General features: G+C 40.4%; 1 protein-coding gene across 4 annotated transcripts in view; it reads left to right on the plus strand.

Moving 5' to 3' along the window:
* Positions 1-18,242, plus strand: part of Tmem242 (transmembrane protein 242) — a 33,761-nt gene extending 15,519 nt beyond the window's left edge. For 2 of the 4 annotated variants that reach the window (XM_087193425.1, XM_004856837.4), the window contains one exon: positions 14,838-16,138. Coding sequence is in view for 3 of the 4 variants with exons in the window: in XM_004856837.4 (XP_004856894.2) it covers positions 14,838-14,936 (99 nt within the window). In the remaining variant the exon portion in view is untranslated. Of the gene's footprint in view, positions 1-27; positions 9,296-14,085; positions 14,202-14,835 lie in introns of those variants that run through there. The other 2 variants (XM_021237965.2, XM_087193426.1) reach the window with 2 other exon arrangements.
* Positions 18,243-18,581: the final 339 nt, after the last annotated feature.

Genomic DNA, 18,581 nt, shown 5'->3' on the forward strand with positions numbered 1-18,581 from the left:
TAAAACTATGGAGTACCCTAGAACTTTTTAACTTTGAAGGTACCTAAAAAGGTAAATAGACTTTAAGTATTATATAATTTTCACTATTTCAGATTAAAACAAATCTGAGTTTTTGATAAATTGTTTAACTACAACCATTTTGGAGTGAACTGCAAAGAAGTCTGAAAAGTGGTGAAAACAACTTCTGTTTTCATGTGTGCCTAATCTAATTCCAGTGCTTCCAAAAATTGTGGCTCTCGTCCCAGGAAGATACTTCAATGTCTTACTCCAGTTACCATTCATCAGCACACCGGGTCTTGGTTCTGCTTCCTGATTGTACTTACTAGAACTCCCAGAACAGAGTCATGATCTTGCAGAAAGTGTTTCTTCTGTGGAGCTCTTGGCTTTCAAACAGCTTACAGATTGAGGAATCATTATAAAATAAATTGGAGGTAGGATGTGCATCAGTACATTCAAGTCTGAGGTGACATGAACATCTCTGTAACCCTTATTTCCCTTTCTCTTGCCACTCTCGTGGCTTAACATGGAGCTGGGGGGAAGCACATGGAGGAGCAATTCGGTGACAGACTGAGTTGCAAGGTCTTGCTCACTTCAAAATGAGATACGATGACTAATGTGCTTTTTTTTCTAGGGGAGGGGGCTGTTTTGGCATAGTCCCAAAATACCTCTTGAAAAGCCCACCAGTTTCCTTTTATAAGTAACATTGGGTCTCAAGCATTCTTTAAAGTAGGACTGGGCAGCAGTCAGTGGAAGAGATAAGCTGTGTCACAAAGGCCTTCTTGTTCTGAGGCCCGACAAGATCAGGTGTAGTCACCTCAAGAATGTTCCTTACAGCAGTATTCCACAGGGGCCAAGATAGCCTTGATTTCACTTGGGGGTTTTGTTCCCCTTATTTCTTTTACTGAACTTAGATTTGGGCTTACACGAATAGATCTCTCTAAATAAAGCATGCAGACTGAAGACCTGATAGTATGTGCTTCAGCTTAGGCCTCAATTTAAAAGCTACTCATTACCTGTTATTGGTTAATCACTTAATAGTCTAAAAATAAACAGTTGTAAAATAGAAGTGTATTAATAGATATGTTAATATACTTGCATATTATTTATTTACCAGTGTATCAGAAAAAAAGTGTTCTCTCAAATTGAATTTTCCTAACTGAAATATTTCTAAAATTTTTAAGAAGAAAAAAATTTTTTAAGGATGCTATATATCTTTCCACCATGTAAATTGTGCTGAACATAATTTGACTTTTTCTTAATGACTCGGGTATATCAGTTACTGTTTGCTCTTGTGCTAACATATTCTGGGCTTTTTTGGTTCTTTTATGTTTTAAATAAGTTTTCTCGATCCTAGTTGGCTCTTGTCACTTCCAACTGTTCCATTTACTTTTGAAATGCTGCAGTGTTATTGCAACACAGTTATGCTTAAGGTCCTTCCTTTCCCCTCATCTTTGTCCTTCACAGGTTCCAGCCACTTGGTGACTTTATCCACACCCTGAGCTCCAGGCTCATGGGTCCCTGTGGCTAGACACTATGCTCGGGAATCTGCAGGCATCATGAGTATTCACCACTGCACAGGCAGCCTACTAGCAGCCTGCTCCTGGGTCACTCTCCCCACAAATCTTCCACAAAGCTGTCAGAGGGAAAAGCCAGCTTGCCAATTCATGACCACACTCTTTCTCACCCTGTCTCACAAATCTTGCCTCTCTACACCCCATCACCACTGTAGTTAGGGGCACCATCTTACCTGGAGATAATCTTAACAGCTTCTGTTTTCCCTGCCTCCCATCTTGCCTTTTGGCAATCCTTTCTCCACACTACTACCAGGACACTTGGATCTTCACCTTCCCTAGACTTCTGTATCTGCATCTGTACTGCTTTACCAGGGATAAAATGTTCAGGCTCCCACCAAAGGGTCTCCCCTGCCACCTTGGGTCCTTCATTACCCAGGGACTTCACTGCTGTCATGGCCCTCAGCCTTTGTTGATTGTCAGTTTCTTCCTCCGTGCTGCAGCATGTATAGACATGCTCTGGTTTCTCCAACCTCTAGAAATTCTCTCTCTTGATACTCCTTGTCCTCCTCCAGTTACCAGTCCATTTGTTTGGTCCCTGAAAAATTTCCCAAAAGAATTATCCATAATTGCAGCCTCCACTTCCTCTGCATTTTTTTTTTTTTTTGGTACTGGGAATCAAACCCAGGACCTTGCACTTGAGGCAGGTGTGGTGCCACTGAGCTAAATACTCGGCTCCTCTGCTTTCTTTCCTCCATCCAGCTCCTTTCTCTGTTACTGTGCTGACATTACTATTATCCAGGTCACCTATGTCCTCCTTATTGCCGAATTATCCTTTGTTCTTTGACCTCCCAGCAGCACTGGACACAATTAAGCTTCCTATTCACGAGGAAACATTGTCCTGTGGTTTTTGAGACACTTTTGACCTCACTGGTCTCCTTTGCTGGCTCTTCACCCAGCTGGCCTATAGTGTCAGTGTCAGTAGCTTCATACTTAGACTCTTCTGTTCTCCATCTGTGTCCAGTCCTTTGGTTCTCTCATCAAACCACTGGCATTGTAAAACAGTGTGTCCAATCTAGTGATATCCAAATATATAGCTTCGACCCTTCAGACTTGCTTCCCAACTGCACATCATCCATCTGCACTTGGTGTCATAGGGGCGTGTCCAATGACCACATCCCAACATGGACTCTTGATTTCCTTACCTCTTCCCAACATTTTCTTCCCTTCACCTTCCCCACTTTGGGGGAGGGTGAAACTATCACCCCCATCCTCTCAGTTCAAACTAAAATGCCTAGGCAAGAATCCTTTTAGGTTCTCTCATTTCCCTTCATCTTTTCTAATCCATGATCGAGTTCTGCTTGTCAGCCCTGTTGTGGAACACATCTTGACTTCTCCCTCTCTCTCCACCTCCATTCATCTCTGCCTAGTGCATTGATAGTTTCCTGCCTTGTCTCCCAGCCTTGCCTTCAGTTCTCCTAGATTTTTTTTCTCCACACAACCTACTTTTAGAATATAAGTCAGATCATATCATCCCTTCATTTAAAATCCTTCAGTAACTTCCTGTTGAAGGAGGTTTATGTAGTAAGGCCTCTCCTACCTCCCTGACCTCATCCTGAACTACCACAGTCGCCCACCCTCACCCTGCCAACCTTGTTCCTTCAGTACCCCAGGCTTATTCCTGCTTAGGGCCTTTATTCAGGCTTGGCCCAGGAAACTCCTACCCTAGGTCCTCAGAGTTACCCTCTAGGGTTTCAACCCAAATTTATTACTTCTCCCCAGAGAAGCTTCCCCAGACAATTGGTTCTGAAATAAAATAGCCCTTTTACTTTTACCAGTCAGTTACTCTCTGACATTACCCTGTTTTCTTTTCTTTACTGCACCTATTGCAAAATGAAATTATATTGACTATTTTCTTGCTTATCAGTCTTTGTAAAAATGTAAGTTAGAGATCTCATTTTTATCTTGTTCATTGTATCCTCATACCTATAATAGTCACTTACATGTAGTAGGGGCTTATTAAATATTTGTTGAGTAAAATGTTTTCACGTTGCTTCTACCATTTCAGGGCTTCTCTTTTCCCTTGAGCATCAAATCCAAATTCCTTTAATCGTTTCTGAGTCCCTCTTCGCTCTGGCCTCTGCTTACTCTAACTTAGTGGTTCTCACCAGAGGCAAAACTGTACCCCTGTCCTGCCCCAGAATATGTGACAGTGTCTGGGCACGCTTTTCGCTGTCAATGGGTGGCACTGCTGTCATTAGTGAGTAGAGGTAAAAGATGCTGCTAAACATTCTACACTGCATAGGACACTTGCCCACAGAGAATCGTCTGGTCCAGAATGTCAGAGGTGCTGCAGTTGAGAGTCCAGCTGTGTCTGTGCTAGCTGTCTGTCCCACTTAAGATCTGTAGGCACAGGAGGCTGCATTCTTCTAGCCTCTGAGTCTTGTCCTTCCTGACCCCACCTGAACACTCCATTTTGCACCCCTGATCCCCACTGCTGACTCTGTTCTTTGCCTAGATAGAGTCTTGAGGCAATTAAAATTTAACTTTTACAATACAGAGTTAATCTGTTTTGGCAGTTTTTCCTTTATAAAGTTACTTTTAGTTTCGATCTCAAATTGAAAGTAACTTCCATGCACAAACATAATCCTCTTATCACCTGATGTTGTAGGGGGAGGGTGAGCAAGGCTATTGTTTTTGAGGACTGCAGTATGATTTACTTAATCCAATCACAGAGAATGAATGGAGTGAATTCATAAAATAGCTTCTATGTAATCTATAGCCGTAAAATTTCAGGTAGGATTTAGGATATTTGGATTCACGAATTTTATTTTTTCATGTATTGTGCCACATTAAAATATTTCCTTTTTAAAATAACTCATACGAGTGGCTTTTTAACATTGCATAAAGAAAATACATTTAGGGCTGGGGTATTGTCAGTGGTAGAGTACTTGCTTGGCATACATAAAAACCTGGATTTGATTCTTAGCACCTCAAGAAAAAGATGTGGTTTTTTCATAAAATGGAGTACTACTCAGCCATAAAGAATGAGAAACTAGAGACATTTACAGCTAAATGGATGCATATTGAGGCCATGCTCTTAAGTGAAATAAATAGGACGCACGTGTAAATACCGAATAGTTTCTCTAGTGTGAGAAATTGAAAGTGTAAATAAGGATGAAAATGATTAAAATCAATAATTGATCATTTGAAATAAGAAAAGGTCCAAGGGTTTGGGGATGGTGGAAAGGAAAGGGGAAAGGGAAGAAGGGAAAGAAAAAAATTATGAGAAAAAAAAAGGAATCAAACTGTGTAGATAGGGAAGGGTGGAGGGAGTGAAGGGTACACAGGTAATGGGAGAAAAAACAAAAACTAAAATGCATCATGTTCTGGTACAAACACCCAATGATAAATGTAAATGTATTTTATACCTAAAATGTACCAATAAATATATATGTTAAAAAAGGTATAAAAATACCTTTAAAAAACAAAAATAAATTTGGGTAATTTACTTATGTGAAAGCTGGCAATTTAACTTACAGTATTTAATTCCATAAATGGGAGTTGTTTCTAGTGTTACTTTTTGAATTGATGTTCTTACTTTACACCAGCTGGAAGCAGACTTCATGGCCCTGCTCTGTTCTTTCCCCAGCATTTAGGGTTCTGCTGGCAAAGGAAAACACGTGCAGTGCAATGGAATGTGTAAAGGTCACCCCTCCCCTATTACTTTAATATCTAGGAGCAACAGAATTACGGCCCACTAATTTGTCTTAAAACTACAATTTGCATTTTATGATTTTCAAATCATAAAGAAAACTTTTTAAAAAGTTATGTTTATGGAGATTTAGCTCAGTGGTTCTGCCACCTGCCTCGAAAGTGCAAGGTCCCCAGTACCAAAAGAAAAAAGTTATGTTTATATGATGCTCTCCTTGCTTTCAGATCAGCTTATAATGTTAATTAACATTGTTTTTATTGCATCCCTTTTTTCCAAATCAAAGATTTCCTTATTATTTTAAGAGTTCCAAAACCCAAAACATTTTAAATAACTTTAGAGGATAAAAATATCCTCCCTCTCATTGCATATTTATTTTATTGTGTTTCTAGCACTATAGATTTTGTTGTTTTGTGTTTTAACTTGGTCTGAAAATAGTTGAGAAGCCTTTTAGTTTATCCACAGCCTTACAGCATTGCAAATTTATGCATCAGCCTTACTACTCCAAACAGGCATCACTTTTGCCCATTTTTACCCATGTCTGTTGTCAGAACTGTAGCACCAGGTAGGTTCTCTATCCCTGCCTTTCCATCTTACTGATCCCTTAGTCCTCTTTCTAGCCTAACTCAGGTCTATAGATTTACTCATCCTTTTCTACCATAAGCATTTACTGAATCCCTACTCATGTGCAGAGTTCTAGAAGACCAGGGGTGTGTTGGTAAATAAGGGCAGTCCCTCTTAGAATGACACATTAAGGGTTTTACATTTAGTTGTGTGTGATAGATTCTGTGCTGGAGAAAGGTACAAAGTATAATAGTGATAATAGAATTGTAAAAGTCCATTCTGCTTTGAGAGCTGGGAGAGAACTGTGAGAGGACGAAATACTGGAACCAGACTCACATAGAAAAGGAAGGAAGGGGAGCTGGCTGATTCCAGGTGGAACAGAGTGACTAAGTTGCAGCCATTCTAGATCCAGAAACATGCTGGTTGTCTTGATTTCCTGCTTTCTCCAGACTCAGTGGTGTAACCAAAAGTATTAAGGTGCAATTCTTCCATCAGCTGCAATACTACACTACATTTTGAATAGATAATTTTAGTTCAGTTTTCAGTTCAAAAGGAATAATGAGCCATCTAAGATAGAAAGCCATTAGGGAACTGTCTGGCTATATTTGGCTTTTCACATCTTTGAGTAGACTTAAATCTGCTCTGGAGGTCAGATACGCCTCTCCTACGGTAAATTTTTAAACACTGCTTTGATTGAGGTATTTTTATTTTGGAGAGTTTTCCCCCCTTGGAATTTATTTAGTGTGGCTAAGGGGAAAGAATAAAGAGCCAGCTATCATCAGATTTCTGAAGAGATTCAAACTCTAGGCAGAAAATTACTTTAGAAGAAGCCATCCAGCTAAGAGTCTTTATGTCCTTGAATTTCATGCTCAAGAGCACTTATCCTGGAAAATGACTTGACTGGTCAAAGGAATCATTATAGCAAGAAGGTGGGAACTGGCATGAGGTTTAAACATTTCAAATGAGGACTGGGATTTTAAAAATGATAGCTATCAAAAGTTGGTCTTTTTAAAGAATCCCTGTAAAGTGTTGGCCACCAGTCAATAAAGATGATTTTTTAAAACTTGTTTCTAATTTGATGATAGCTACTGTAAGTCTACTTGTGGAGAAAATTCATATTTCTGGTGAAATATGAAACAATGCTAAAACAAGACTGCAAGAGCTTCACTAAGTGCCACCCTTTCCTCACCCCTCACCAACTCCTTTGCTTATTGTCCTCTTTCCCTGGGCTGGATTTCAGTGACAGGAAGAATGATAATAGCTTTTCAAGTCCTGAATATAAATGATTAATTTTGTCAGTATTCATGATCATAAAACTGAACTCTTCTTGCTAATTATGAAAGTGCTATATGTACCAAGAAGCCCCATTCTGGGAGAGCGAAATGTTGTCTTAGAACAAGAGGCAGCAGTTTGAGCAATCACTACACAATCAGAATTGTTGATAAGTTGGAAGAAAGGGGCATTGTTTTTATTGGAGCTTTTGTAGTTTATTGGGTTTATCATCAGATGTAAAATTTACGTCTCCTTGGAAATTTGATAGTTCACGGTCCAGAAAAATGCAGAAAGGGTAAAACATACTGATGTCATTGTTGTACTAGCTAAGTAACTTTATTTCACTACTTAAGTCAATAATTGATTTGTGCATTGGTTAAAAAAATCTGTCGTCTTAATATTTAAACGATACCTTCATTTTAATAGACAGTGAGAAATTATTCTTAAAGGAGACTGGATCACAGGCTTTTCTTTGATATGACAAAGAAGGGACATGTTCTCCCAGTTAGTGTGCAGTACTGCAGTAAAACACAGGCTGCCCCTTCCCCTGTTGTTAAGTGCTCGCTGATTTCTCCAGGTGTGGGTCATGGTCCAGGTAGTGAAATCCTTTCTAAATAAAAGGCTCTTCAGCTGGACGCACTGGAAAGCAGAAACCCATTTATTTCACGATGCTGGCAAATGGTGCAGGAGGCTACCGGTAGAGTACTATATATGTACTTCCGCAGCGCAAACTTTCATGTTATTTTCATCTGTAGTTGATAGAAGCATTCTCACTTGGCATGCATAGTAAGAATAAAAAACTAAAACAAACAAACAAACAAAAAAACAACTAATAATAACCAGGAATCTGGGTTGGGCTGTTCCACATGTCAAAAACTGAAGTGATTACATGATTGTAAAATTAACTCCAGGAATCACTTGCTGGAAAGGAAGCCGTTTAGGAAGCATTGGTCTAAGCTGACCTACAGAGGACTTGGACGACTGCGCAGCCGCAGTAAGCAAGGCCAGGATGGGGCTCACGCAGCCGCAGAGGAGGGGTTGTGGGGGCAGGGGTGCGCCTGCTCAGTTGCATCTGTGCAGTACAGTTCAGCGGTCAACGGCTTCGTTCTTTTGTGCCTCCACGATCTTGCCTATGGGTTTCCTACCACTTTCCTCTAATCTCTGGAGTGAGCAGCCATGAGCTGGGCTGCAGGCATTCTGAGGGCCATCCAAACAGCAAGTGCAGTAGGGATGAGTTTCTGGGCCCCAGGCATGGCTCTGTGGCCCTGTCAGGCAGTTCGCATCCCCCTCAGCAGCCCCTGGCCCTTCACACCTGTGTCCAACATGGCAACCGTGAAGTGTGAGCTTATGAAGAATTTCACCTCAGAAGAGCCCGTTTGTCACAGTAAAGTCTCCATTATAGGAGCTGGATCCGTGGGCATGGCCTGTGCTGTCAGCATCGTGCTGAAAGGCTTGATTGATGAACTTGCCCTTGTGGACGTTAGTGAAGACAAACTGAAGGGCGAGGTAATGGATCTTCAACATGGCAGCCTTTTCGCGAAAATGCCAAATATTGTTTGCAGCAAAGATTACCGTGTCACTGCCAACTCCAGTCTAGTGATTATCACAGCGGGTGCACGTCAGGAAAAAGGAGAATCACGCCTGAATTTAGTCCAGCGAAATGTAGCCATCTTTAAATTAATGATTGCCACTATCGTGCAGTACAGCCCTCACTGCAAACTGATTGTTGTTTCCAATCCAGTGGACATCTTAACTTATGTATCCTGGAAATTGAGTGCATTTCCCAAAAACCGTGTTATGGGAAGTGGCTGTAATCTAGATACTGCTCGTTTCCGTTTCTTAATTGGGCAGAAGCTTGGTATCCACTCTGAAAGCTGTCATGGTTGGGTCCTTGGAGAGCATGGAGACTCAAGTGTTCCCATATGGAGTGGAGTTAACATCGCTGGTGTCCCTCTAAAGGATCTGAACACAGCAATAGGAACTGATACAGATCCTGAGCAGTGGGAAAATGTTCACAAAGAAGTGATTGCCAGTGCCTATGAAATTATTAAAAGGAAAGGTTATACTTCTTGGGCCATTGGCTTGTCTGTAGCTGATTTGACAGAAAGTATTTTGAAGAACCTAAGGAGAACACATCCAGTTTCCACCATAATTAAGGGCCTCTATGGAATAGATAAAGAAGTATTCCTCAGTGTTCCATGCATCCTGGGAGAAAATGGTATAACAGACCTTATAAAGATAAAGCTGACTCCTGAAGAGGAGGCCCAATTGAAAAAGAGTGCAGAAACACTTTGGGGAATTCAGAAGGAGCTTAAGTTTTAAAATCTGAAGCCATCATTCTGAAGTAATTGAAGATAAGATAGTAAATATGAGATTGTACCGTATATGCCAACATTGTGGATAAATTTGAATTCCTGAAAGTTGAGAGAATCCCCTAGTTATTTCGCCCTCAATTTTTTAAATTTAGCATCCAGATGCTGATGGTGCTTTTTACAATTCCTAAGTGACTACATCCAAGAAAATATCTGGTTTCTCTGATGTGGCAGTACTCTTATTATAAGTATATGCCATCTGGTCTAAAAATAAGTAGGATGTTAGTGTTAGTCTGTTCTAATTTTCACTAAACAAGTGCTGATTCATTCTAAGTTGCTTACACTTATGTTCATTTATGTACCATTTAAAAAGTTGTAACTTTCTTTACAATATAGAAATGTACACAAAGTTCTTTTTGTAATGGATGTCTTGAGGCTGCCTTCATTTCCCTGTGACAAGCTGTCAGCTAAGTCATTAAAAAGAGGTCACAAAATGGGGCTGCAGCTGCATGTAGGTTGTATGTGTGCACATGCCTTCAGAGCAAGATTGTTCAGGTTAAGATATGAAAACAATAGTGATCAGTTTGTAGCTGTTATGTTTAATGCAATAAAGTAGAAAACTTACTAAGAAGAAGCCTGACAGAGATGATACAGTTACTGTCATTGATTTGGCAGGGAAAGAAAACATCCCTAAATTTTGCAGTTGCCAGAAATAAAGTCTGATTTAGTAAAAGCATTTTAGAACTGCCTGGGAGAACTGCTATGTTACATCAAGACATGTTATAAATTATTCTTACTGGGCTAGGTCTAGCAGTACTGTGGGCCTTGGCCCTAACTGGCTCCAGGGCCATCCATACTGCTTAGTTTACTTCATGTGTGAGTTCAAGTCCACTTGGGTAACTCAGCAAGAGCCTGTTTCGAAAGAAAAAACTGGGCTGAGGACGTAGGTCAATGCAAAAACCCTGGATTCAATCACCAGTACTAGAGAGGAAAAAAACCACCCTCCAAATCTATACCTTAACACACACACACACTCACTGTGGGGTCAGGCACCTTTCTTGAGAAGGTGGTCTCCATGTGCTGGCTCAGCACCTCAGGTTACTTTGATTGTGAGGCACCATTATAACAACACAGGTTTCCAGAATTGCAATGGAAAGGAAACAGAGGCCTAGAGAGTCAAACTCCTGCAGTTAAGTGCTCAGCCTGGCAGTGACACACATTTCTTTTGCCCATATTCACTAGTCACAAGGTTATGTAACTTTAAGGAGGTAGGGAAGCATACTTCCCCTATCTCCAGAAGTATGTGAATACTGGCTATTGGGGAACAGTCAGTATATATCTTATCATACAATTCAAAGTGGCCACCACTATAAGAAGTATCCATTATATGCATCTTCTGTCATTTTCAGTGAACCCTGGAACAGGGGTAAAAGTTTTAGAGGCATTTCATCTCTCCTGATTAAAGGGAATTGTGAGGCAACTGTACCTATGAGCTGTGTCACTGTGGACCAGTTAACCTGTCTGACCTCTGTTTTCTCATACATAAAAATGGTGGTCATAATTTCTGCCATATAGACTTGTGAAGACTAAGTAACAACACAGCATTTTTCATTGCCTGATACATGAGATTCCAGATAGTTCACATTATTACTGTTCAGTACACTGTTATGACCTTACTATACTTTTCTTCTCCTGGAATTAGTATTATATGGGCTTTTTCTGTTCTATTTTATAGAAGTACAAATTCTTGGAAATTGCCCTTGACTCTGTAATCAAAGGCTTTCCCATCCTATAAAGTTTTGACCCTGTACAGTAGGATGCATCCTATAAAGTAAATCCTATATAGTTTTGTCATTCTAACTCCAGCCCTGAGATTGGCAAAAAGTCCCACTACAAGTGAGGCTATAGAAGCTAAATGAACTAGTTAATGCCAAAAACATTTTGAAACTCGGAGCTTTTAATTCCAATAACTGCCTATTAGAATTGATGCTATTAAGATTTTCCAAAATTACTTAAAATTGAGGGCATGACCTAAGGTTTTAAGTAATTCTTTAGGATACTATGTATTAAACCAAATGTTTTCAAGTCGTTTTTACCTGCCAAGACATGCCCGGCAGATGGGCAGTGGTATCCACACACACATGCGAGCAGCATACAGAGTAAGCCACAGGCTACATAGTCGGGGCTGGTTTCACCAGCTGTGACACTGAACACTGTGTCATTTCTGCAAGCTTCCATCTCCATATCTTTAAAAGGAGGTTAACATCTGCCCATATTTGTTGTTGAGGGTCAAGCGAGGCACCTAATAAAGACTAAACAGTATCTACCTGGTGTATGGGCTCTATGGCTGTTTGGGAAGCTACTGAAATGTGTATGTGAATAACATTATTAAAGGCACAATCTTGAATCTGTTCTGATATGTAAAAACAATCATATCCAATTCCCTGAATGTCCATATTTATCACAATTTACCCTTCCCAGTTAATCATGACACCACATTTGAACACTGCTGTCTAAAGTACTTTCTGGTAATATTACACTGTGTTTTAATGTTGGGCACTAAAACATCAGGACTTAGGATGAGGTTCCCTGAGTGGTATGCTCATTGCTGTAGGGAGGTACCATTTGGGTCTTAGTCTCTGTGCAGAACACTCTTGGAATTGTGCTGGGCACAGTCTGGACAGTACACAGTAGCCCTGCTTGTAAGGGTGACTCTGAGATCCATAGAATGGAAACATTCTCTCTGGCTGGAGGAAAGGAAGAGAAGACTCTAGGGAAGAGTTTGTGGGGTTTGGAAAGTGCTTCAAAGTAACACTGAGCTGCTGATGGAAAAAATGAAAGTTTTCATTTACTGTACAAGTAATATATGAATAGTAAAAGCTTTAAAACTTCTTATGGAATATCATTATGTAAAGCAACTTTTTTGTTGGTTTGTTTGTTTTTTCTTTTCTTTTTTGGTACTGGGAATCGAAATCAGTGCCTCGAGCTAGCCAGGCAGGCACTGTGCCACTGAGCTACATCCTTGGCCCTGTTTAAAGCAATTTGAGACCCTGCTTATAACTTAAATGTGCCATCATCCACAGCTTGAACATCACAGAACGGGGCTCAGTACACTCTTTATCCCATTTTTCTTGGTTTCTCTGCCTCAATCCAAAACTCCTATATCCTGGTTGGCTGGTTCTCAGATGTGATTCATCCCACTGGCTCAGCTGTTCACATATGCTCCTGGAACAGGGAGATAATACAGTCTTCGAGAAATGAGAGGACAGAAGGAAATCAGGCCAAGAGTGGGAAAGAGGAACACAATATGCTAAAGTTGAGCACCACCTTCACTCTCCTACCCTGGCCTTGGCTGCATTTCCCACTCCTTCCCCGCCTAGCAGCACTGAAAAGGGAAATGAGGGAAATGAGCTGCTCATGATGCCTTGGTGACCCAACACCCCATTTGAAAACTGTGTCACTGGGCTAAGTTTTAAAAAATGTTTAGCCAGACTCTGGCCAGAGAGATGTCTGTTTTTCAACTATGAGAGTCTATGCAGAGTTTCTCATTGGGTATGTAATTGGTATTTTGGACAAAACAGTTCTTTTTGTGGCCCATTCTGGACAACGAACACCTGTGTCTCCCAGCTCCTGCCAGATACAAACAGCAGTCCACTATGGTTGTGACAACCAGAGGCACTCCTCTGTGGTTCCAGTCCCTCCTCCCCAGGGATGTGATACTGCTTTTAGTGAAGAGCCCCACATAAAGGAGTTATCAGAGTACAAACCAGAGAGCGTGAAGGAGTGAGGAGAGGCACAAGCATAATGTGTGTGTCCAAGATTGGCATCTGGGTTCAGAATGTGGAGATAGGTAGCATGGACCTTCTATTGACCACAGGTAATGGGTAACCTAATAAATCCCAGTATCGGAATAATTGGACCAAAATGGTAATAACAGCTATAAAGAAATGCTTTAGCAAACACACCATAATATATATATATATATATATATATCCATATGTTTTATTCTTAGAAAATAACGTATTTTGATAGTGTTTTAGTGATCATAGGTCATATATACTGAGCACTTACTGTGTGTGAAGCAATGTGTTTTCTCACTTAATCCTACCCTCTAGGCAGGTTGTTACTGTCTTTATTCTGCATATGTATAAGCCACAGCAAGAGAGTGAGCAGTTTTCCCAAGTGGTGGAGCTGGGATTTGAATAAGGGTCTATACCAGAACGTGTGCTGCCAACAGCAGTGGTGCAGGGATTGGGTAAATGCCAAGATTTACAAGTCTTGATCAAAATGCAACCCCTCAGTTTGAAAACAAGGTAGAGATGTAGCCTCATCTTGAAATAAATAAATGTTAGCATAAAACATTAGTCAACTCTCACATGAGCACACTTAAGAACTGGCTTGGACATTGCTGAGGAGTCCAGGGTGCTTTGCAAGCCCAATCAAATAGATCGTTGTTTTTTTTTTTTTTTGGAAAATATGACTGGGCTGTGACTGATGAGGGAAAGTTATAACACTGTAATGCTGCTGAAATAGCATCTTAAGAACAGGACCATATAGATGAAAAAAGATGGATTAGAGCAGTGGTGATAAACGTATGGCATGCATGCCAGAGGGCTGTGTGTATCATTGAAAGCTGTGTTAGAGTGTGTAAGTAAAATTGGCCAAGGTAAAGATTATCCCACTCCTGTAAGTCAGTCTTCCCTTCCCCTCTCAGTATACACCTTGGATGGACTGGGTGCCCTCGGTAACCTGCAACACTATGTTGACACTGCATAGACACATCACCCAGCCCCCTGCTCTGACTCGCCAATTCCAGATCAACTTCTGCTGGTAAGACTTCTACATAGGTTTCCACACTGAATAGCACATGAAACATGCCAAGTTATCTGCCATCCATTGATTCATTCTTTTTTTTTTTTTTTTTTTTTTTTTTAGTACCAGGGCTCAAACTCCAGACCTTGTGCTTGCGGCAACAGAACCACTGAGCTAAATCCCCAGCCCAATTGATTCATTCTTTATTAAACCCTTCCTAAGTGTCTTCTCTCTACTCTTTCCCTCTGGCTCTAAAATTTTAACTTTGAATTGACCTGAGTATATTCATTTATTCAGGTGGATAGAAATCCCATCCTCCACTGCATCTTTATACATGAAAGCCAGTGATACATACCATTCTTCTGATAGCAAAACCATATTCTGGAGGACTGATGATTCGGGGCATGTTGTCTTCCAGACTAAGAGTGAAGTTTTGTTATTTAGTTAATGGATTCATACTTGGAAGAAGAAAAGAAGTATATTCTTTGTTCTGTCACGTAGCTAGTATAGAGACCTCAGTTTTTATTAGTATTCCTTTGCTTTGCACCTATGACAGTGAAGTGTTCTCCAGTCAACAAAGGTGTCGCTTCTGATAGCTTTGGCTATTTCTCCCTTTTCTGACATGTGATGACTGATTTGTTTTTCTTCTTCTAGATGAAAGACTTCCAAAGTAAAATGCAATCAATATTTCCAACAATTCCCAAGAACTCCAAATCAGCTGTTGAGTGGGAGGAAGCATTGAAATCTAAATGAGATGAGCACAGATGAATTCCAAAGCGATCACTGCAGAAAGGGTGGCTTCAGAGGCAGCACAACTGAAAAGGGACTGGGAGTGCTTTCTCCCGAGGACCCGTGCAGATTGTTGATGGCATTCAGCCTCCCCCTGAGCAGGTGGTCTTCCTCCGTGGCTGTGGCTGTGGCTGTGTTGGGGAGGGGCAGTTTTCCTAAAGTTGAGTATTTAAAAATAATTATTGGGATAACTTCCACAGGTGGAGAGGTCCCAGAGGAAAACACTTCTGTTTATAACAATAAACTGTGTTTCACACCTGAAAAAAAATGTATAGTAAAAGTCTGATAGAAAATCTTTACAATTAGGCCCTTAACAGTAGTAATAATTCAGTGTATCTAATTAAATAAGTTTTAAGAGCCTTTCTTGTTGATATACAACTGAGAATTTGGAAGACTTGTTCCCATTAGCCAGACTTCAAAGTGCCAGGTCCAGTGGTGAATCCAAGTACAGCAGGGACTGAGTATGGCTCATGGTCCTGAAGGCAGTCTGATTCAGAGCAGGCACACACGTGCCAGTTACTTACTTGGTGACTTCACTTGATGGCCCTATAAATTCTTACACTTAGGACAGAAAGCCAGTAGCAGATTGTGATAACTTGAAGAGGTACAGTTGGGCTGAAATACTAAGGATGATAATCATGGGTATAAAAAACACTTTTTTGAGAAATTGGTTCTGGATCCCTGATCATTACTTGTAGTTTCGTTTCAGTTGATAAAGTAAAGCTGCTCAGTTGTCATCTATCTTAAATACTTTAAACCAGAAAGTCACTTGAGTACTGAGTCTCAGTGTTGTCACCTCCTCCTTAATTCTTACATACCCAAACCTCTCATGTACTCCATGATCTCTTCCAGAAAACAGATGGAGGATAATGTCTACATGCAACTTTTTTACTTTAAATTAAAAATTTTAAAGAAGAGAAATACTTTTAATATGTCAGTATGTTCAGAGAAATAACCTCTGGTGGAAAACTGGTTGTGCAATTTCTTTAGAATTGCTTAGTCTCTAATTAGTCACCAATCAGGTTTAATAAAGTACATTTGAAATTTCAGTTACAATGAAACCTTTTAGTTCTAAGGGAAAATTTTAAATGAAATGTCAAGTGCATAATGTAACATTTTTCTATAGACCACATTACCCTATTAAAGTTGCCATATTGTTAATTAAACATGTGTAATTGGTATTTGGGATTCACATGTAACCTGTTAAAAATCTAAGATCAAAAGGAAAGGATTGTGAAGTTTATCAGCATATGTGGACAGTAAAAAACTCTTCACCCGTCTTCCATTTTTCGCTAAATCTCTGTGAAGAAAGTATTTCTGGCCTATGAATGCAACGAAGGAAACGCAGGAGCCAACATGAGTTGTGTCTGATTCCAGGCTCTCCTTCAGAGAATGGGCACAACCTGCAACTATATCTGCTAGGATCTTGATTTTCGTCTTCCTGAGATGGAGAAGGCCTATTGATTTTTAAAAGTCCTCTCCTGGGTAGGAAAAAACAGAAATTCTCAGCTTGCTAGAGTGATAAAAGGAGAAATCATTATGAGCTGTGGTTCTGTTTAATGGAGTCCTGCCTTGCAAACTCCTTGAGGGTAGAGACTCCTCACAGGCCATGTGAACCTGTGGCGGCGCCTGTTGCAGAGGTTGAGTGTACTGGGAGGGTGGCAGCCAGGTCTCAGGAAGGAGCCAGTGCCACAGTAGGTGGGCTGTGCTCCCAGGGCCTGACACAAGGAGGGCTGAATGCATGTGTGCTGCAGGATTGAGTGAACACTTGCTTGTGTGGTATGTCTAATACTGACAAAACCCTGCCCTTAGACTTGACTTCTGTCGTCCTTGACAGATGGCAGGGGTCTGACTCCCATAGGAATGCTTGTGAGTCACCTATGGAGGGAAGGTTGACAGGGACAGATTTCCTGGAATAGGTACAAAGCGTAGGCTCCAATTGCATTTTAGAAGCAAAAATGAAGTAACAAAGATAAAAATTCGAAGAGAAAAGAAAGAAGAGGAAAAACAATGTAAGTACAGTGGTGTTCCACTGTCAGGACTCAGATATCAGAAGATATAGTCATTTGTCTATTCCTTTTATACCAGAGGCATATTGTTAAATTGGTTAATGGAAAGGAAAAATGTTTAACAGATAATGTTATTCTTTATGTGAAGTACCATCTGTGTATTGAGTTCTGAATGTTCCTGGATATGGAAGAGAGGAATTGTTATGGAATTTCAAGTTTGCCTTCTTTGCTGTCTTTATCTTGGGTAGAGTATGACAAACATAATCACATTTATCTCCTGGAGCATAAAGAGCTTTAATCACCCTATTAACCAGGATGACATTTTTCACAGACTTAAAAAGGAATAGAACAGACATTATCTCCCCATAAGCAATCCATTTCATGGAGGCTGAGCACTAGAAATGCTTTAAAGGAGGGATAACACTGGCATTTCCATTTCCAGTCTAAGCCAACATTAAGGAGGCTTTTGTTAAGGATGTGGCTTTGATTAGGTGAGTATTAAGCTTTACACTTAGAATCTCAGTGTCCAAGAGAGCTGTTGAAGAAAGCCACATGAAGAAAACACAGTGGGCAGGGAGGAGTGGCTTAAAGGCCTTGGGATTCTTTTAAGACAAAGGGAGTATTCTTGTAAGTTATCGCTGCCCTGTAATAACATATCCACCAGCTGCTGGGTTTTCTTTTTTTCCAGTCCAAAAGAAATATGACTTTTGAACAATCTGGGAAGGGAAAATAGGAGGTGGGAACTGCCTCACCACGTGGCTCCAGCCTATCACTGGAAGAAACATGAATTCCCGTGATACAGAGAGTGAGCAGATGTCCTAAGCCCAGCCATTTGGAGCTGGTGGTGGGCAGTCCTCCCTCACATCCTCATCCCAGCTCGCTGACACAGAAAAAAGCTGAGCCTGCTCAGTCAAAAAGTGGAACCTGATCTTCCTGCCTGTCATACATTGTGTTTGATTTCACAGATAGTATGAGAGTGAGCTTGCCAATTTATCATCACAACCTATGGGGAAAATAGAAGAAATTAAGGGGGTGCCCATAGGGACAAAAGTAATTAAAATGCACTGAATTTAGCTATTTCACTTGGGGCAAAATTTAATCTCTGCTAGATTTGGTTTGCAGAGAATGTTGTGTATTTTCACCTCATTTCGTGTATCTTCTTTAAAACAAATAGTTAAACACAGGTAAAATATAAACATATTTCTTCAAATAGTTAAATTTCCAATGAAATTTAGTAAAATGCGTATTTTATAGCATCGTATCATGTTCAAGTGAGGTGTTTTCCTTTCTGCCAAAAGTCACCAAATGACTCAGCAAGTATTTGGGGCTCTATTGCTGTTAGTGGGATTGTCTCAGGCTGAGGTTTTGTGAGCACAGAGGAGGCCAGCGAGCATCTCTTACCAGCAGAGACATGAATCTGTAACAGTTGAGGCTGTTAGCAAGTTTTGTCTGATGGCAAATAACTCATTCCATTTTGAAGAAAATTAGGATCACCGTTACCAGGAGGCGCGCATAGTTTCAGTATTAGCAAAGTGATTTAAGACCTCAATTTATATTTCTTACATCAGCTGGATCAGGTCCTTTGCCTCATTACCATTTG

Source organism: Heterocephalus glaber, unplaced genomic scaffold (genome assembly GCF_053883595.1).
Source record: "Heterocephalus glaber isolate CG9 unplaced genomic scaffold, H.glaber_assembly_v1.0 deba00001592, whole genome shotgun sequence".
Classification (NCBI taxonomy): Eukaryota; Metazoa; Chordata; class Mammalia; order Rodentia; family Bathyergidae; genus Heterocephalus; species Heterocephalus glaber.